Source organism: Sceloporus occidentalis, unplaced genomic scaffold, assembly GCF_023333645.1.
Source record: "Sceloporus occidentalis isolate IW3139 unplaced genomic scaffold, rSceOcc1.0.p SCAF_8, whole genome shotgun sequence".
NCBI lineage: Eukaryota > Metazoa > Chordata > Lepidosauria > Squamata > Phrynosomatidae > Sceloporus > Sceloporus occidentalis.
In genome coordinates this window covers 20,811,089-20,831,553 of record NW_028316988.1, presented here as the reverse complement: position 1 = coordinate 20,831,553, position 20,465 = coordinate 20,811,089, and the positions used below count along the sequence as shown (strand labels likewise).

At 41.6% G+C, this 20,465-nt stretch overlaps 2 protein-coding genes across 8 annotated transcripts in view; one reads left to right on the top strand and one right to left on the bottom strand.

The window, feature by feature from the left end:
• Positions 1 to 862: 862 nt before the first annotated feature.
• Positions 863 to 19,424, bottom strand: KYAT1 (kynurenine aminotransferase 1). 4 transcript variants are annotated; one of them, XM_089535169.1, is made up of 15 exons: positions 19,299 to 19,424; positions 16,515 to 16,615; positions 14,534 to 14,656; positions 11,979 to 12,040; positions 10,349 to 10,499; positions 9,295 to 9,444; positions 7,629 to 7,715; positions 6,520 to 6,648; positions 5,495 to 5,615; positions 4,849 to 4,925; positions 3,994 to 4,083; positions 3,520 to 3,706; positions 3,040 to 3,116; positions 2,523 to 2,609; positions 863 to 2,017 (listed from the first exon to the last, which is right to left on the bottom strand). In XM_089535169.1, the coding sequence occupies exons 3-15, from the start codon at positions 14,615 to 14,617 to the stop codon at positions 1,949 to 1,951; spliced, it is 1,371 nt and encodes a 456-aa protein (XP_089391295.1). In that variant the 5' UTR covers positions 14,618 to 14,656; positions 16,515 to 16,615; positions 19,299 to 19,424; the 3' UTR covers positions 863 to 1,948. The 4 variants fall into 4 exon arrangements, with proteins under 4 accessions (XP_089391295.1, XP_089391297.1, XP_089391299.1 ...); XM_089535170.1 differs by having other exon boundaries at positions 1,937 to 2,017; positions 2,462 to 2,609; XM_089535171.1 differs by lacking the exons at positions 16,515 to 16,615; positions 19,299 to 19,424 and having other exon boundaries at positions 14,505 to 14,589.
• A 448-nt stretch (positions 19,425 to 19,872) lies between these two features.
• The window catches only part of LRRC8A (leucine rich repeat containing 8 VRAC subunit A), a 44,384-nt gene continuing 43,791 nt past the window's right edge, over positions 19,873 to 20,465 (top strand). For 3 of the 4 annotated variants that reach the window (XM_089535168.1, XM_089535165.1, XM_089535167.1), the window contains exon 1: positions 19,969 to 20,067. The gene's annotated coding sequence lies outside the window, so the exon portion shown is untranslated. The other variant, XM_089535166.1, reaches the window with a different exon arrangement.

Here is a 20,465-nt window from a genome sequence, read left to right as displayed (position 1 = left end):
TCTTGGAATGCTACTTTATTGTGGCACCAGAGTTTTGCAGCCACACTGCAAACATAATCCGGTTTGACACCACTTTAACTGCAACGGCTCAGTGCCATGGAATTCTGGGAATGCTGCCACAACAAACTACTGTAACAGACACCAACATGGTGTAGTGGTGTTCAGAACTAGGACTCTGGAGATCGGAGTTTGAATCCCCACTTGGCCATGGAAACCCATTGGATTACCTTGGATAAGTCACACACATCCTCAGCCCCAGAAACCCGTTATAGGGTCCCCTTAGGGTTGCCATGCATTGCAAATGATTTAAAGGTTTTGAAGTTTGGGTAAAACGCAAACTTAATATCTACTTCCTGATTGCCAGACCATTCTTTGGCCCTTCAAGTCATTTATGACTTATGGCAACCCTATCTTGCGGTTTTCTTGGCAAGTTTCTTCAGAGAGAGTTTGCCATTGTCATCCTCTGAGGCTGAGAGACTGTGACTTGCTCAAGGTCACTCAGTGGATTTACATGACCAAGCCAGGATTCAAACCCTGGTCTCCAGAGTTATAATTCAATGCTCAGACCATTACACCATGCTGTTCTGATGATGTACTTATCTAGTGTGGAGCTATAATTACTGAATAAAGGTTTACTTAGTTTTAAATAACTGAAGCCTGAATTTCTGAACTTGGTCAACTGCTGCATTTGACAGCTATCCCACTTTCTCAGCTGTCTTTAAAATGCCTTGGTTTCTCTCTCCTCCAACTTTCAGTCTTTCAGGGAAGCAATGGAGTGTGTTACAAGATTGTTGCGCTTCAAAATTTGACACAACAGCACCCTTCCTAACAGGTAAACAAATGAACAACAACAGAAAGCACATCTGGCAAAGTGAAAATCTTTATTCAGCAGCCTTGGGGATAAAAAGAAGTTCTAGAAGCAATATTTGGGTTTCACAACTGGTCAGTGAGGCACTTCCAGTTCCCGCTCTCTCCAAAAGTGGAGTTTTATGAGCTTTGATTGCTATTTGCATGCGAAAAACAAAACTCCTGTACCTTGTACTGAGAATGTTTTGCAAAATTACAAATATTTTATAGGCTTGCATGTTTTAAATTTGAGACTAACTGGAGAAATCTCTTCTATGCTGGCCAAGGGTTAGTGAAGTTGTAGTCTCACAATTTTTCCAGGTCACAGCACCTGAATTATGTGACACTCCTCCTCTATTATGTAGTGAAGCTATATTTCTTGAACTAAAAAGTTTCAATTCTATCACTTATCCCTTATTAAGTTACAGTTGTGCTATAATTTCTGTTCCTAGCCAGCACCATCATGATGATTTCTTCTTTCAGTGCATCCTCTATGCAATGAGCAAAGTTGTTGACGCAGAGTTTGGAAAAGTAAGTCTAGACTCTCCCAGCCTACAAAGCCGCTGGAGTGTGTTTTCTATTTTAGCCGAAAACTTCAAAAGTAATGCCAATTTGGAAGTTTGCATTGGTTTGCAAGACTGGGTTCCCAGATTTTATTGGATTTTATATTTAGTACTTAGGGATTTTTATTTTGTATTTTACTTGAAAACTCACCTCAAAAGCTTTGGAAGTTCTAGCTTGGAAACTTGGGTTTCCAGAATAGCTAGTCCCATCCTGGAAAACTAGGATGGTCAAGATTTGGCTTCCGTCAGGATGATGGGAACCTTACTCTCTAACCCTATCTAGAAATCTAAGCTTTGAAAATGCATACAATAACACACAAGAAGTTCACAAATCCTGTAGAGCAAGAAGGTCATCACTATATTGGCAAATGTCCAACTCCTGAGGATTAAAATTAGTTATCTGTTGCCTATGCAAATTGGTAGGTGAGATCCACTTGATCGCCTGTGAAGCAGCTTGCCATCAGCAGCAAAAAATGTTCTTTTTCCAACTTGTTCCAGTGTTGTAACTACAGAGGTTTTTTTTTTTGCAAACTATCCTTTTATAGGCAGGGTTTCTGTCGACTCCATTCTTGCAAAATGTCACTTGCAGCTTTCAGGGTAGAATCCTCCTAGGAGTAAAACCAAAGGATGTTTAAACTGTGCCCACACATGGCTTGTAACACTGACCAAGATTCATACCTCATCCTGGCTTCTATGCAGCCCAATTTCTTACAGTCAAGTTGTCTGCAAATACCAATGGTTTCTGAGAAGTTTTAGGCCCTATCTGTACATACTTGTTGTGCCAAATATTAGCTTGCAGTGTGGCTACAAGAAAAAGCTGATAAGGCAGGGAAGGTAAAGATTTAACCTTTCAGAGGTTTTGGACTACAATTATCACAATCCCTTATCATTGGCCATGGTAGCTGGCTGGCATGTTTAAAGTTCCAGACTTTAAGAGAGGTTAGGATGCAGGGGAGGCATATGTAGTTCACTTGTGGCCCAAGGACTTCTACCCCTTTTGCATATCACTGAGATGCGAACAGATTAAACAGAGTGAAAAATAAAGAACTCACACAAACAGACCATCTCAGCACTTGGGAAGTAATCACTTTCTATCCCATGGATCCACCTCACCTTGGCAAAGCAGAACCGGATGAAATGGTCAAAATTCTTCTTCTGCTGGGAGCTGTAGAACGCAGAGACTGGGATGGCAGCTAAACCCTGGGGAAGGCGAGGAATTGAGAGGAGAATGAAATCATTTTTCTCTCTCCCAAGTTTGCAAGTAACCACAGATAACAACAAAGTGATGAGACAAGGACTCTAGGAAACATCATGATTCCTTGATAATTTCTATCTATTCAGATGATATCTTCTAACGCTTTCAGCTTCTGTCCAGCACTATTGGAGGTTAACCAGTCTGCTGCCTTGATCCTATTTAATATTCCACTATTTATATGTCTCGTCTGGGGCTGAACCTTAGGCACAGGGCAGTTCAGCCTTTAGGGCAGAATCTGGCCCTTCTCAGGTTCGGCTGTTTAACCATGTTCTTTTCTTTTCTTAAAAATATTTTTATTGAAGATAAAAAAATAAACATAAAACACACACACCCGTACGTCAGGGCCATTCCATTTTGCTTAATATCAACACTTACTTTGTTCTTGATCATCCACTCTGCAAACCGAGAATCATAGGGCTCCTCAGAATTTGCTTGATCAGGCAGTTCAATTTCTAGAAGAGAAGGAGAGAGAGAAAGAATGGTATAAATAACAGAAACTGTGGTGTGACAAAGTGCAACCATGCAATCTGGAAGCTTCCTGGTATGTTACTGCAACTGCCATTATCTCTAGCCAGAAATCCCACTGGAGGTTGCTGTTGTTAATATCCTGCCTCTTTCCCAGTTTGGGACACAACACAGCATGTTGTTGTATGTCTTCAAGTGGTGTCTGATTTATAGCCTTAACCTATGAAGATCCAGGAATGCTCAGGCAACAAATAATTCATGGAGAAGACCCAGGAATGGTTTGTTGCTGAAGCATTCTTGGATCTTTATGGGTTAAGTGCTTTTTTATGCTTTTTCCCTCTCACTATCACTAGGTAGTGGGGTTGGGGTCTGTTTGTATGCCAGACTTACTGAATGGTGAAAGGTCTACCATCAAAAAGTAGGCGCCTTCGGGAACAATGGGCTTCATGCCGACAGCCACCAGATTTTGAATTAGAAAGTCCCGCTTCTGCTGCAGCCGTTGAGGGAGCTGAACAAAATAGCTGTCTGGCTTCCCGAAGCGCTCCAACTCTTTCTCCAACCCACAGGCCACTGCTTCCTGGAAATTTAAATTGTACAACAAAAGGCTCTCTTCTATCGTGCTTGAGATGCAGTAACAAAAAAATTAAACTCTAGGCCCACCAGCAAACCTTGATTTTGCCATTTCATATAGGGGCTGACATTTTTCTATGACACTGTACATAATGGGAGCTGAGCACTGATGGATTTTGGTAGCCACAGGGGACCCTGGAACCAAACCCCAGCAGATATAGTGGGCCTACTGTAGTTTGATATAAAATGTTTGTCCATCACTCCTTATGTTGCCAACAGGCACCATTTTCTTACCTGAGCTGCTGTTGCACAATGGTATATTGAGTTCTGGTGAACCGTTCTCAGGTGCTTTAAAAGGCGATCAGGTCCTATGGTCCAGCCAACCTGTTGCCAACAACAGAAGAGAGGTGTCTATTTCAAACCTTTGGCTATCCAAGAAATCTGTTCATCACACAGTACAGTAAGCTCAAGAATATGTACAGATGTTATTTGTCAGCCTATTGTTAGTTAGTGTTAGTTACAAACTATACTGGCTAGGGCTGATGGAGGGTGCCTTCCAGCAACATCTGGAGAGCTATATCTTACCAAATTTCTCAAAGCCAGAGTGGGATCCTTAGATCCTGAAAGCCAAATACTGTACAGCCTTTCCAAGTGGCCCATCTGGCCTTCCAGAGATAGCCATAAGCTATGGCACCATTGTTTCACGACTTCTAAAAGGCTGCCATCTATCTCCTAAGGCTTAGTGGTAGAAGAACCCAAAGACACCAGATCCCATCTAATATTGGAAACTAAGCAGGTTTAGCTCTGGCTAGTACTTGGACAGAAGACTGCCAACAAGTACTAGGTATTGTAGATTCCATTTCTGAGGAAGGAACTGGCAAAATCACTTCTGAGTCTTCCTTGCCTAAGGAAAGCCTATGACGTTCATGGGATCACCGTAAGTTCAGAGGTAACTTGAAGGCACGCACACATAGACACAAGTATTAGTGATGTTCTAGAAGAGCTTTATGACAAAATGTGGCTGAAATGTTTGGCCCCATCTCTTCTGAGACTGAAATAGAATGGACCATTCAAGTTGAAAGAGTTTGCTCAAAAGTCACTCCTCCCAAATTTGCCCCAAACTCAGTCCTCCCAGGTGGGGTTCCTTACCTTCCAGCCTGTGGCACTGAAGGTTTTGCCAGCACTCCCAATTGTTAAAGTACGCTCCCACATCCCTGGCAAACTGGCTGTTAGCAATGGGAGAAAAAAAGAAAGTGAAATTTATTTCAGCCAAGGGCAAATGAAGAGATAAATTCAGGCTGGATAAATTTATGCTGGTTGTTCTGTAGCCCAATACATTTGGGGGGCACCAAGCTAGGGTCACCCTACTGAAAGAGGCTAGATTGCCCCTGCTATCAGAAAGATAACAACCAAAGAGCAAAGACCTCTGGCATCCAACTTCACTTGCCACAAGAGAGGCTTCTAACTGGGTAAGTGCTACATTTCCCATTTACTTGCATATGTTCAAGCAGTCTTTTAAATTTTTAACACTCTCACTCAGTGTATCTTTTCAATATTCAGTTAATGAAGTAGATGTATTCCTGGAAAAATGGGGCTCATGAGTTGCATGATCTCTTTCCTTGGCTGGATGGTGATGGGGCTAACCCATGTGGCTACTCCTTTGCTGCAGACAGAGAAGTCTGGCAGTTTTAATATTAGAAGGGAGAGGACGGCATGGGAACCACATAGAAAATAGGAAACAAGCATTGAAGGAAAAATTGCTAAACTATATTTCTGAAACCTGGGCTTGCCTTACCTATCCGGATGTGCTCATTCCCATCATAGACCAGCCACTCATATACCTCATCACTGAAGCATAGGACATCATGTTTCACACACAGGTTTGCAATGATCTCCAGCTCCTTCTGGCTGAACACCTGACACCACATAAAGGACAAACAGAGGCACAAGAGAAGATTAGGATCCCTTTCAGATAGGCAACAGTAAACATGGCTGCCACTGTCCCATCAGGAGCTGCATATGCGCCTTGTCTGCCATAAAATGTTCAGAAGCTGGTGTGATGTGTTATACAGTGGAAATGGCTATTGCTGAGACATGGTGATCTCAGACACAGGTGCTGTGATAATAACAGAAAGGAGGCAAGCTCAAGTCAAAATTGTTCAAAGGGGAGAATCTAGCTGTAACAACAAAGAAGGGTTGGTGTGGGAACAAGACAGGAAAATTAAGCCCATCATGAATTTGAAATTGTGTACAGTTTAATTAGGCAATGCTAATGCTTGCTGCTTAGTTCTGACAATGAATGTCTCTGGACTGGATCTACAGTCACTGAATAAAGGTTTTCTGAGTTTTAACTGCTGAAGCCTGAGCTTCTGAACTTGGTGACCTGTCATACTTGACATTACTTGCTGGCATCTTGTTGGTGAGTCCCAGCTAGAGCAGACTCGTCCAATCAATTGGTGAATGGTGAGTCAACACATAAATAAATTTCATTAATTAAATGGGCCTACACTATTCAGGAGTAATAACAGGATTTAGGTCTTATGTGTGTTAATACTAATGGGGAGAATGTCAAGGGAATGATCTAATTTTCCCCCAAAAGGGGGCATGAAGGACTCGCTCTCCTAGTTATCCTATTTCATCTCTTCATGAGCCACTGCTCCCAGCTGTGATTCAGCTTTCTTTTCTAATGTGATAAGGCTCTCAGTTTCTTGCCTCCACCCCATTCACAGTGTATGCATTTTTTGCACAGAAACTGAGGTTTGGGCAAAAATGATAACAATTGCTACTTAGCCTTTTCCAAACCACAGAGTTCAACATTACCTTCCCCAACGGGTTGTTAGGAGAATTCAAGACTATGGCTTTGGTTCGTGTAGTGAACTTGGCCTCTAACTCTGCTGGATCTAGTTGCCAATCTCTGCTTGAAATAAGCTTTCCAGTTTCTGCAACCTTCTGGAGAAATGAGAGAAGCACAGCTTAAACCTCAATGGTGTTTTGTGAGATAAAAAGGTCCGCAAAATAACTTGAGATGACCCTTTGAGGTACACCCAGTGTTTGGTTTTTTCCCCTTTTTTGTCTTTATAAAATGAATGGGATTCAACCCAGCGAGGTAAGAAGAACATGAAGAGAATTACTTGGCAGGGATGCTCACAGTGACCGTAATGGATAGGAGCCAGCCATCATTGCTGTGTTTTGCTCTGGGCTTTCTAGAAAACTTGGCACAAAACGTAAGTGTTTTTAATATGGGACAAGGGGTGGAAACCCTGAATTGGGTCCAGGCACTGTGTAAATAGCTCAGACCCAATTCGGGATTTTTGGCCTGCATGTAAACAGCAGGAAAGCCAGTGTGGCATAGTGGTTTGAGTGCTGGACTACAACTCTGGAGATCAGGGTTTAATTCCCAGCTCAGCCAAGAAACCAACAGGGTGTCCTTAGGCAAGTTATATATTCTCAGCCTCAGGGGAAGGCAATGGCAAACCTCCTCAGATCTAATCTTGCCAAGAATAGGTTCGTCTTAAGGTGGCCATAGGTTGGGAATGACTCGAAGGCACACAGCAACAACAATGTAAACACCATGCAGTGAGCCCAGGAGAAATTTTGGATTTTGGAGTATTTTGGATTTTGGAATTCCAGATAAGGGATACTTAACCTGTACCATATTTTTGCTATGTTATCAACATACTAGAGTAGTTCCCTGAAAACTAAGCTGCAGACCAACTCAGAGGGGCTCCCAGATTCAGACAGGAATGAGCACTGGTCTAAAGACCACTATGTTGAATAGTGCTAGCCTATCACTGCTTGGCAGAAAGGGGCAGGAGGAGCTTAGAGGCCCCTTGGTTCAGATTCTTAGTCAGTGTTAAGCCAGGATTTCCCTACCTCTGTATGATTTCTTGAGGGGTGTGTGTGCTGTTACATATATTCTGACCACTTACTAGTCGTAGAGGTATGAACACTGGCGTCCCACCAGCCATTTTCACCATTGGCTCATAGCAGTCGAAGTACGGCTCAATTATAATAACCTAGAAAATGGGAAAGAGAACATCTAGGATTTTTAAGAAGGTTTTAATGGATTTTATTAATAACTTTGCAAACGATCAATATAATCAACACAAAATGCATTCTAAGAGCCTTAGGGGTCAACAAAAAAGGTTTTACAGGAAGATGATTTATTCTGGGATAGTGGTAATACTCAGTCCAGGGTGTCAGACTCTGTGGCAGCTGGTGGGACCAAGTCCAGAATCTCTCTCCAAAAAATAGTCTAAAATCTATGATTTTAATGCACTGAATGCACAATCACTGGGAGCTGTTATCAGCTCCGTTTGCTTTAAATTGTACCTTCTTTGAGCTGAGCACAGGGTTCTGTCCTGGCCTGGTGTTGTTCAACATCATTATAACTAACATGTATGATGTCTAGTTTTACAACCAAAAAAAGCCAATGCAATTCTAGGCTGCATCAACAGGAGTATAGTGTCCAGATCAAGGGAAGTAGCAGTCCCACTTTACTCTGCTTTAATCAGACCTCACTTGTAATACCGTGTTCAGTTCTGGCCACTATCATTCAAGAATGATATCAGAATATATCCAGAAGGGAGCAAGCAGACAGTCAAAGGTCAGGAAACCAAGCCTTATGAAGAATGACGTTGGGTGCGTCTGCACTGCAAAATTAATGCAATTTGACACGGCTTAACTGCCATGGCTTAATGCTATGGAATCCTGGGATGTGTAGTTTTGTGAGATGTTTAGTCTGCCAGAGAGCTCTGGTGCCACAATAAACTACACATTCCAGGGCTGCGCTGCACAGCCCAGAGGCACGGCAGTTAAAGCAGCGTCAAACTATATTAATTCTGCAGTGCAGATACAGCCTTAAGGACTCATTATGTTTAGCTTGGAGAAAAGATGTTTGAGGTGATATCACACCCATCCATAAATATCTGAAGGAATGTTCTGTAGAGGACAGAATGACCTTGTTTTCTGCTGCTCCAGAGACTAGAACCAATGGATTCGAATTACAAGGAAGAGATTCCACCTAAATATTAGGAAGAACATCTTTATAATAGTAATTATAAACAATATGATAATAGTAATTAACATACTATTAAATGATAATAGTAATTATCATTAGAATAATGTAATTCTGGTTTAATGTAAAACTTTTCTATGTTTTTAATTGTACTGTTTTAATCTTGTAAGATGCTCTGAGTCCCAGAATTTGGGAAAGGGCAGGATATAAATGATAATAATAATATTAATAATAATAATAATTTATTGTAAGAGTCATTTGACAGTGGAATGGCTACTTCCTTGGAGATCTTCAAATGACTGGCTAGGCAAATTTCAGAGGTGCTTTAGTTATGTATCCTGCCTGGCAGGGGGTTGGATTAGGTGGCCCTCATGGTCTTTAGTGCATGGGATTTAAGACTGGATTAAAAACACATTTTCCCGGCAAAGTCCCCGTGTAATAAAGTTCTCCGATAGAAAGGCACAATATAGATGCAAACACAGTGGCAGCCCAAAACAGTTTGCTGCCTATAGTTTTAGGAATGCTGCCCATGGTACCAAGCTGTTCTAAACCCATCCACTCCTCTAATTCCACATTACCTCATCTCCTTCATCCACCAAAGCCTGGAAGCAGCAGAAGAGAGACTGGTAGGCTCCCACAGTAACTAGGACATTCGTCTCTGGGTCAAGCTCTCGCCCAAGCAGTTTCCCAAACAAGCGAGCCAAGACTGCCACCAGACGTGGATGCCCCTGATGAAAGATTGGAGAAAGAAATCACACTGTGCCAACCAGGAGAAATGCAGAGTTGTAGAAATTTTATTATTCTTAAATGTGTGTTCTTGCATTCATTTTTGAGGGGCGATTCTTTATGATTATGCTTTTTAGGATGTTATCTGTATTACACATTCCATTGGTTTTATACTACATTAATAATTATAGATCAATCCTAAAGCATCCTAGTTGCACTGGAAGACCTAGAGATTCCTAGAGAGAACATATTAATCAAAACTACAAATAATCAAATCTGCAAAAGTCAAAGCCACAAATGTTGAGGGCCAGCTGTATGTTGTAAGCCACCTTGAGCAGCAGCATCACTATGGTTGGTGTCACCTCAGTGTGGTAACACATGCTGTCACCCTTAGACTCTTGCCTACTTGCCACCAATGGCTGGTGGACTGGGACATCCAACGAGACTGTCCAAGTCCTGGGTTCTTTTAGTCTACCTGCTTTGTTCGCAAATCCCGAAAGGGTACAGGAGCCATTGTAGAGGCTTCTAGGAGTTCCCCGTGGCATGCCAACATCATCCTGGCCAGCCTCCTTTCTGCCTTCAGGTGGGTGAACTAGGTCTTTCAAAGAAACTTAAGTCTCCAGGAAGGCAGACACCCCTTTCTGAGGTGTCTAAGAAGGCAGACATTCCTTTGTGAGGTGTCACCCAGTGCGATCTGCACCCCCTCCACTACCCTACAAACACCCCTAACTTTGAGTCTCATTTTTGGGAGAAAGATGGAATATAAATGAATAAAATAACAACAGCAACTGCATAGAATGAACGGGCCCTAACATGCAGTCAGGATTCCTACAAATGCAAAACACTTGGCTCAGAAGTTGGGAGGGAGGATAGAAAGAAAGAGAGAGAGAAGTGGTTCTTACATACAAAAGCACGGGTATACTGGTGCATCAAGGTATCCTTTCTTCCAACAGCTTCCACAAAGGCATCCTTGACAAAGTCTGGTGGGGGAAAGTTGGGAAATCCTTGGCCCAGGTTCACCGCTTTGTGAGCAGCAGTCAAGGTGACAAACTTCACCCTAAGGAGATAGGAAGGTCACAGAATATAAAAGGAACACCATCTTCTGACAAGTGGAAAAAAAAACCCTGGGTCCTGGGCCAAACCGGATCCTCATGGAAGTTCCATGAATAACTACGCTCCCTTTCCCACTACAACATCTTGAGGTGCTTTTCCAGCTTTTGTACAGGTTTCCTTCCCCATTACAGAGGGCTGGCATGACTCTCTTAAGGCTTATCTATCCATCCATCCATCCATCCATCCATCCATCCATCCATCCTTTATTATAATCCAGAGATGCAGTAAAATCAAATTTACAACATATCAAATAAATTAAAAGCACAGTCAATTTATACAGATTTCAGCCATTTCCCCCTAGAAGTTAGCTGTTCTCTGATCCTGTTCCTCTCAGATAAAAACTTGGTAGCCACCAAAGCAGACTGGGAATCTTATCTTCTAATAAGCATCTGACATAAAATTGGACCAATTTTCCTGGTAGGTTCACCATTAATGGATTAATCATATGCTACCTACTGTAAAACTCTTTGCAGGGTTCACTAAATACAGGTTGAGTCTCCCTTCTCTGAAATTCCAAAATGCAAAATAAAACCATTTTTTCTACAGGTGGCTGAGATAGAGACACCTTTGCTTTCTGATGGTTCAATGTACACAAATTTAGTTTCATGCACAGAATTATTTAAAATATTGTATAACATTACCTTCAGGCGATTTCCAGACAGTGTATATGACATATAAATGAATTCTGTGTTTAGACTTGGGTGCCATCTCCAAGATATTTTATAATAAATAATAAATAAAAACTTTATTTTTAGCCCGCCTTTCCTGGGATCAAGGCAGGTTACAACAGCGAGAAGCACAATACAATCAATACATATTTATTATGTATGTATATGCAAATACAGGTATTTAAAAATCCTGTTCCGTTCTGTGGTTTTGATGTTTGTTGGTATGATGTACTCCATAAAAATATATACTAAAAAAAATCCTAAAATATCCAAAATCCCAAATGCTTCTGGTCCCAAGCATTTTAGATAAGGGAGACTCAGCCTGTAACATTGAGCCCATACAGACAGGCCAAAATAAAGCTGCTTCAGGTCACTTCGGAGGTATGCAGTTTAAATGATGCATGCGTCCTAAGAGGCCAGAAGCTGCGCCAAAGCCACGCTCCAGTCCTAAGGTCTACAGTGCAGCTTTGGCACAGCTTCTGGCCTCTTGAGATGCATGTGTCGTTTAAACAGCATACCTCCAAAGTTGCCCAAAGCAGCTTTATTTTGGCCTGTCTGTATGGGCCCATGGATTTCCTAGTTGAACACTACAAGAGTCATGGAAATAAATTAATTGCTTTGTATTTGAAAAAATATTCCAAGTTCTCTGCTGCAAGAAAAAGAGAGGAAGAATAAAGGAGGAAGGAGGGAAGAAGTTCCAAGTTCTGAGACAAGTGTGATGGTAGAAACCATCCAGATAAGCAACAAGAACATACCAGATATTTGCATCTGTGCCCTCCAGTCTCCGAGCCTGAAGTGTCTTCTTAGACATTTTTGCCTGACAAAAGAGAAAGCAAGAGAAATGTCAAAAGTGTCGTGGAAATTTCTAAAGGCTCCAGAAATAAAATCACAGAACTTAGAATCATAGGGTGTATCTGCACTGCAGAAATAACACAGTTTGACACTTTTCCATCCTACAGAAATCTGGGATTTGTATCTGTCTGAAATACAATAGCACTCTTTGGCAGAGAAAGCTAAAGACCTTGCAAAATTAAAAACCCCAGGATTCCATAGATGGAGCTACAACACTTAAGATTAGTGTCAACCTGCATTATTTCTACAGTGCAGATGCACCTCCAGATCTCATTCTATCCAACTCCCACAAAGGTATACATATGCTTTATACCTGACACCTCAATACCACTTAATAATGCATCCAAAAAAGTGGTTTATATCCATGAAAATTCATTCTAAAATAAAAACCAGTTAGTCTTAAAGGTGCTGCTGCATTTTTTCTCTCCCTCTCTCCCTCCTTTTTATTTTAGAATCAGAGATGGAAGGAACTTCAAGGGCCATATAGTTGAAATCCCTGCTATGCAGAAATACACATATAAAGCACTCTTGAAAGATGCCTACCCAACCTTTGTTTAAAGACTTTCAAAAAAGGAGAATCCACTCTTTTCCACTGATGAACAGATTTTACTGTTGAGACGCTTTCCCTAATGTTTTGGTGGAATCTCTTTCCTTGTAATTTTAATCCGCTGGTTTATGTCCTAATCTTTGGAGAAGCAGAAAACAAGCTGGCTCCATCTTCTACATACCTCTAAGAGGTGGCCATCTAACTCTGTTCCCATATCTTTCAGAATTATAACTCTGGTGTGTGTGCCCAAGGAAAACCAGAGTTTTAAAAACACTCTGGTTTTGCTTGGCCATATGTGCCAGAGTTTTAATTCTGAAAGAATTATTAATGAGGGAGAGCATAAAAAAATCAGAGGGACTGCAACTGTTTGCTTTTGCCTCGGCATACTGGGAAGGGCAAGATTCTGCCCTCTCCTCTCCTTTCCCTTCTGCTGAACACAAACTACTCTTGCATTTTGAACTGGCTTTACACAAATGGAAGTACACTGAGGAGAAAGAGAGGAAGGAGGAGAAGGAGAGAGAAAGTGGGACACTTTAAAAGCACCTGAAAAAGAACAGAGGATTAATTTAGACTGTCCCTGCCCAATCAGCATAATGTTACTCACTTTTAGTATGTTCTTGCTTGTAAAATGCAACTTCAGCACATTTGACACACAAAATGAATGCTCCCTGTACCCTGTTTCACCATCAGCAATTCTATCTCAAAAAGCCTTTCTCTCCCAACTTGTTCCACAGGTTTTGCTACACCTGAATAATAGGATAAGCTACGGCAAGGTACTGCTCTACTTCTCCCTCTCTGCTTTCTTTGTTTTACATCGGATTACTAATCCCCACTAGAATAAAACTAGTGTGAATCAAAGCAATTTGCCTTAGCCTTGACTTGCCAGTCAATGAATGAATTGGATTTAGGCCCAAATGAATGCACACTAAAAGGTAAAGGTTTCCCTTTTAACAAGTTTGTCTAGTTGTGTCTGAACATACACTGTGAAGTGTTTAAACAGAGACTGAATGGCCATCTGTTGGGAGTGCTTTGTTTGTGTCTTCTTGCATGGCAGAGGGTTGGACTGGATAACCCATGGGGTTTCTTCCAACTCTATGATTTTATGCTTCTAAGCACAGTATCAATGCGTCTTCAAAGATTCCTCTGCCCATCAGCTTGTTTTATTCATTTGAAACAGAAATGGAAATCATGTAGCCCTCCATATAAGATGTTAAACTGTGACACACACCATTCTTTTCCAAGCATACCTTCCAACGTTTCACAAATTAAAACCAAGACAAGTGTGGCTAAGCGACATCAGAGTATGGGAAGGGCAAGATTCTTCCCCTTCTTCCCCACTTCCCCCAATGAGTTAACTGAATGCAAACTACTTTTGCAGTTTGGACTCAGTTTGCAGCAAGTGAAATAAGCTGCGGACAAAAGGGAGAAGTGGGAGGAGGAGAGAAACTGGGGCATTTTAAAAGCAGCTGAATAAAGTGGGATGGCAGAGGATTGATTGTGACTGTCCTTGCCAAGTTGGGACCATTGGAAGGAATGCCACAGGCTGGTGTTGGCAGTTCAACAACATCTGGAAGTCTGTAAGATTCCACATTTCTATACTGTTAAATTTCTATCCCTCTGTTCCACTAAGGAACTCAAGATGGCCCAGAAGAATCAATCTCTCTTGCAGTAGCTACTGCAAACAGCCTAATGCCACCCAGCACAATCCTCTTTCAACACCCTCCCAGTGCCAATGCTGTTTACAAGTCTTCAGCAAGACAGAGCATGAAGAAGAAAAAGGGTGGATCGGATGGGTGTAATATATTTTGTAAAAAGGAATGTCTTCGCCAGCGGGTTTGTTAACAGATAAGTCTCTACATTACTTTTATGATGTGGTGAATACCAGGAGATATTTGGCTTCAGTCACCATACCGTGGAGTGACACCAGCAAGATCCAACAGGATTATATTTCTTCAAAAGGTCACAAGTCAAAGGCAGCGGAAAGAGCTTAACCATGTCACAGCAAGACCATCTTTCTCTTCCAGAGCCATGCACCTGTATTATTTCCACCAAAGTTTTGGAGGAGCGGGGAGAAAAAGACAAAGAGGAAAAATGGGTCATGTTGTTATTACAGTCATATTACAAACTGTCCAATTAACAATTTGTAAGCTGCTCTGAGAGCATTTCGAGAGAGCAGGGTATAAATAGAGAGAGCATCAAACTACAACTCTGGAGATCAGGGTTCAAATCACCATTCAGCCATGGAAGCCCACAGAGATTTAATCTGCACTGCAGAAATAATGCAGTTTGGTAGTTCCAACTCCAAGATTGCTTGGCACTAATTCCTATATGTTGGCTTTGAAGGAGTAAGCTTTAGCCTTTGAAAACACTATAACATAAAGATAGCTTAAAAAAACAGTCATTTCCATTCTTTGGATCTCCACGTTTTTGGACTTCAGCTCCGAGAAACCCCACCCAACTTGGCCAACTGTCAAGAACTCTGGGCACTAAAGTCCAGAGCATCTGGAGGACCAAAGGTGAAAGCTATCACAGTGTTATGCTTGTGGTATTTCAAGAAATCACCAGATACTTATTACGGTAAATAAAAGCATACAGAGATAAGAGATGTATAGGTCCAAAACACACTGCAGAAAAATAATCCAGTTGGAGACCACTTTAACAGCCCTGGTTTAATGCTATGGAATTCTGGGAACTGTAGTTTTGTGAGACATTTAGCCTTTTCTGCCGGAGAGCTCTGATGTCACAACAAACTAGAAAGCCTAGAATTCCATAGCATTGAGCCAAGGCAGTTAAAGCGGTGTCAAACTAGATTATTTCTGCAGTGCGGATGCACCCAAAGTGGAGTCAAACTGCATTATTTCTACAGTGTAGATGCACCCATAGGTGCCAAACAATCCTGGATTTTAGGGAGCAGGTCTGGCATAAAGATAGAAATCGGTGCATCATGTAAACTGGACAATATATTAATTATACAAAGAAATACATGAACTCAGCTGAAATCAATACTTTCATTTGGCCTTCAGGTGGAAACACAAACTTGTTAGCAGGTACTTCTTAAGTTGTCAACTCTGCTAATCATCAATTTTGACATTATCAATATTTTGAAAACCTGGGATCACTAGATCCAACTGAGCCATGAAAATCACTGAGCTTCTCAGCCTGAATTACGTATCTCACATATTGTGGTTTTTACTTATCTTGGGGGCAATGCAGGAAATGTTCCTAATAAAACAAATTTTGAGTGGGATAGCTATGGCATTTGAGTGTTGTATAATAACTCTGGACATCAGGGTTCAATTCCCTGATCAGTCATGAACCCACTTGCTGACCTTGGGCAAGTCACACTCTCTCAGCCTCAGGCAAAGGCAATGGCAAACTTCTTCTGAACAAATCTTGCCCAGAAGAAAAACCCTTAGGACCATTATAAGTCAGAAATGAATAGAAGAAACACAACTATAAAGAACTAAATTCCCTAAAGGCAGTGAATCCTGTCTGTTCTTGGATGTCAACAACAAATATCTATGCTTGCTTTTTTAAAGTCAACAACAAATATCTATGCTTGCTTTTTTAAAGTCAACAACAAATATCTATGCTTGCTTTTTTTACCATTCTGTTTTGTAATAATTCATGTATTTTAAAAGGCATAATATGTTTTAAATCCTAAGTTTCACAATGTTATGTAACAAACCTGTGCATCTCATGTGTTGCTTAGACAAGGCTGCTGCTGCTGTTATTTGGAGGAAGTAGGGTTTTAAGAATTAAAAACCTAAAAGCAGAGTCCATCTCCTCTCTCCCAAAAATCACAAGGTAGTAGCAAAAAGCATGTCTCCCAAAACAAAAGTATAAAAAGGCTCCCCTTCCCTTGCAGTATCCCTTGCAATCCCAGTCATACCTTGCAATAGTGATCACAGCACACAGTTTTACAGCACCAGCTTCTCCATGTTTCTCAAAACAGCTGATAAGAGATTGCAACGCCTTTTCCTGGGAGGAGTCCTGGGAGGACACAGCATTTAAAGCACAAGAATATATATATATATATATATTTAAAATAGCAATGTTTTTGCTTGCATTGGAGAATGTGGTGGAAAAGTTATTTTGGTCAGCTCCAACCCCTAGAAATCGTAGCCTACTTGCTCAAGGACTTGTAGTTTCTAAACATTGTCTAAGCTCCCAATTGGCAAAGGGGTCAGGCAAGGCTGTATTTTATCACCCTATTTGTTTAACCTCTGTGCAGAAAAATGTCATACGAAGAGCAGCCTTGGACAAAGAAGGAGGAATGAAGAAAGGAGGAAAGAAGATCAAGAATCCAACTTATGCAGATGACACCATACTGCTAGCAATAAGCACCATAGGCTTGGGACAATTTCTAAGGAAAGGTAAAGAAGAAAGTGCAAAGGCAGGCTCACTGCTGAACATAAAGAAAACAAAAGTAATGACCAGGGAAGCTGTACATAAATTCAACTTAGGCAATTAAGGAATCGGTATAGTTAAAGAGTTCGCCTACCTTGGATCAAAAATTGATCAGAACAGAGACTGCGGTCAAGAAATAAGAAGATTAGGAATAGGAAAGGCAGCCATGAAAGAGCTAGACAAGATCCTAAAGAGTAAAGCTATACAAAGGGACACTAAAGTTAGAATTGTCCAAGCCATTGTATTCCAGGGTGACCAGATGTCCTAACCACAAAGGAGGACAAGGCACCACCAAATGTAGGACGTTCCATAAAAATGGAGGGGGCAAGACCAAATTAAAGCTACAAACACTCACAGAAATAGAATTCAAAGTTATAGCTGTATTGGTCTGTAGAATCAGTATGTAGACTCTACATTGTAGAGAAATCTTGCAGCACCTTTGAGACTAACAGGAATATAAATCCATCCATCTTAGTCCTGCTCAAAAATGGAGGACATTTCGGGATTCCTCTTGGACAAGAAGCTGAAATGTACAACATGTCCTAGAAAAGGAGGACCTCTGGTCACCCTGTTGTATTCCCCATCATCATGTACAGATACAAGAGCTGGACAATTTAAATGGATAAGGAGAAAATCAACTCATTCGTGATGTGATGCTGGAGAAGAGTGCTGAGGATACCAGGGACGGCCAAAAAGACAAATGGGTCCTTGAACAGATCAAGCCTGAGAGATCTCCTTGGAAGCCAAAATGATCAACCTGAGGCTGCCATACTTTGGTCACATCATAACAAATCATTAGAAAATACAATAATGTTAGGAAAGTTGGAGGGTAATAGAAGGAGAGGAAGACCACAGGCCAGATGGATGGACTCAATCGGAGAGGTCACAGAACTGGATTTGCAGTCGTTTGAGGACAGGGGTCTTGGAGATGACTCATCCACAGGGTCACCTTCAGTCGGGGTTCATCCGACGGCAGTTAACAAGTTGGGAGACAAGTTTTATCAAATGGCAGAACTGCAGAAGTGTAAGGGATCCCCAGGGAGTCATATAGGCTGCATCTGCACTGCAGGATTAATGCAATGTGAAGTCAAAGGCTTCCATGGCTGGAATCCATATTTCTTGTGGGGTTTTGGGGCTATGTGGCCGTTTTCTGGGAGAGTTTGTTCCTGACGTTTCACCAGCATTTGTGGCTGGCATTTTCAGAGAATGCTGGCATGAGAGTGAGTGGGATATGTGTGTGTGTGTGTGTGTATGTATATATGCACACACACATATACTGTGTGACCTTGTTTTTTACATGTTACAAGTTGTTTACATGTTAATCTCTGTGTTGGTCTGAATTGCAAGGCCTCAGGGTATATATTTAATTAATGAACCATTGTCTGTGGGGAAGTCCATAAACACTTGGACAACTTCAACAAGAGAAACTCTTAAAATAAAGAAAGTTCAGTTACCAGTCCTGAAAAACATCAAAATCAAGAAGCAATCCATGCAAATGAGAGCCACCCACAAAACTACAAATCCCAGGATCCCATAGCATTGAGCCGTGGCAGTTAAAGCAGAGTCAAACTACATTATAATCTGCAGGCTGCAGCGTAGATGCAGCCGTTGATAAGAATGGTTGACTCTGATGCAGAAACCTCATAAAAGGTAGCCGCAAGGATAATGGCTCGGTTTAAAAGCTTTGGCTTCTTATGTTGTGTTTACACAATGAGAATGGTTGCTTTTATAACACTGAGATTAGAGACAACCTACTTTAAGTCTATAAAGTTTAAGCTAAAGAAGGCTTCTGTTTAGAAGAGGCAAGTCTCTGAATACAGGCTTCATAGTGGTTGTTAAGTCAATAGTAGGTCTATTGACTTATTTAGGCTTCAAGAACTCAGTGTTTACATTGCAGCCCACATAATTCCTCAGACAGCATGGCTTTGCATCCTGCTGCTCTGCAAACAAGAAAAAGCATAATTTATGGTGAATAAATAATAATAATAATCATCATTTATTTTGTTTACAACAGAAGATAAAATAACAATAAAACAGTAAAAATTTACATCAATCCCCAAACCCTCTGGGCCCACAACAAACTCCAACTCCCAGAATTCCATAGCCATGAGCCAGAAAGAGCTAAAGCGGCACCAAACCCGGTTGTTTCTCCAGTGTGGATGCAGCCATAAACTGCCCGTACTCGATGCTTTGGAATTCTGGGGATTGTAGTTGTGGCACCACCAGAGCTCTTTGAAAGAGAAGACTAAATGCCACACAGAACTACATTTCCCAGAATTCCATAGCATTGAGCCAGGGCAGATAAAGCGGTGTCAAAGTGGATTATTTCTGCGGTGTGGATGCAGCCTCTTGTCTTTTAATGAGGACTATGCACCAGAGGTCTGAGTCTTCAGATAACTGCAGCCTAACTGGATTATTGTAATTGGTTTTAAAAGTTTTGTAGTAAAGCTTTTATTAAATAAACATTAAAAATAAATATTTAATATAAATAATAATAATAATAATTTTATATTCCGCTTTTTGATAAAACAATCAAGTGTTTTTAACAGGGTTTTGCCTGCAATCTTCACTTCAACCCCTTTTAAATTAAACATGCCCTTGACCAATATGGCCGATTCATGCTTCATTTTCCCTCACTAAAGATGGCCATCCTCTGTGTGGTTTTTTTTTTTTCCCCTTTCCCGCCAAAGGCTTTTTTGCCCTTCTCCAAAATGGCCGCCGCCGCTTCTTCCCTTTTGGCCAACGACGGCTTTGCCCGTCTAAAACATGGCGACCGAGTCACTCCAAAGAGGCTCCGCCCCCTGGGTCTATTTAAAGCCGCTTGGTTCCAAGATGGCGCCGTCTAGTGGAAACGAAGCAGAGGCTGAGGAGCCAAAGGGAGCTGCCAAGGAGGGTTTGCGGCTGAGGGAGATCCATGCCGGCTGGGTGAGGTCAGTTCCGGGGTGGAGCAGCCCGGAGTGGTGCAATGAAGGGATGAGGGACAAACAAAAGGACCGAAAAAGCCCAAAGGGACGGAGCCAGGACGGCAAAGCCAGGTGGGTGTGGTGGGGACGCCATTATGGGGGGCTGCGAGGGAGCAGGGTTGCCATAATTGTCCACTTTTACCAGGGACAAAATGTGGAACAAATTCAAGACCAAACTGTAGGACAACTGCAGGACAAAACTCAGCCCAAAATGTAGGACATTGAAGAAAAATGGTGGACCTTAAATGTCCTACATTTTGAGCTGAGTTTTGTCCTGCAGTTGCCCTACAGTTTGGTCTTGAATTTGTCCTACATTTTGTCCCTGGTAAAAGTGGACAATTATGGCAGCCCTACGAGGGAGCTTCTCCTCAGAGAGTGTCAGCCAAGAAGGCGAGATAGAGAATTTGTGGGAGATTATGGGCTCAATAATAAATGTTTATTTATAACCCGCCTTCCTTTCAGTACAGGGA

Bases quoted from the DNA above. Each gene is read 5' to 3' on its own strand.
- KYAT1 (XM_089535169.1), bottom strand. From the start codon at position 14,617: ATGGTTAAGCTCTTTCCGCTGCCTTTGACTTGTGACCTTTTGAAGAAA. The intron at 5,616-6,519 runs GTAATGTTGAAC...ATGTGGTGTCAG, and splicing joins CTAACAACCCGTTGGGGAAG to GTGTTCAGCCAGAAGGAGCT. The intron at 4,926-5,494 runs GTAAGGCAAGCC...CATTGCTAACAG, and splicing joins GAATGAGCACATCCGGATAG to CCAGTTTGCCAGGGATGTGG.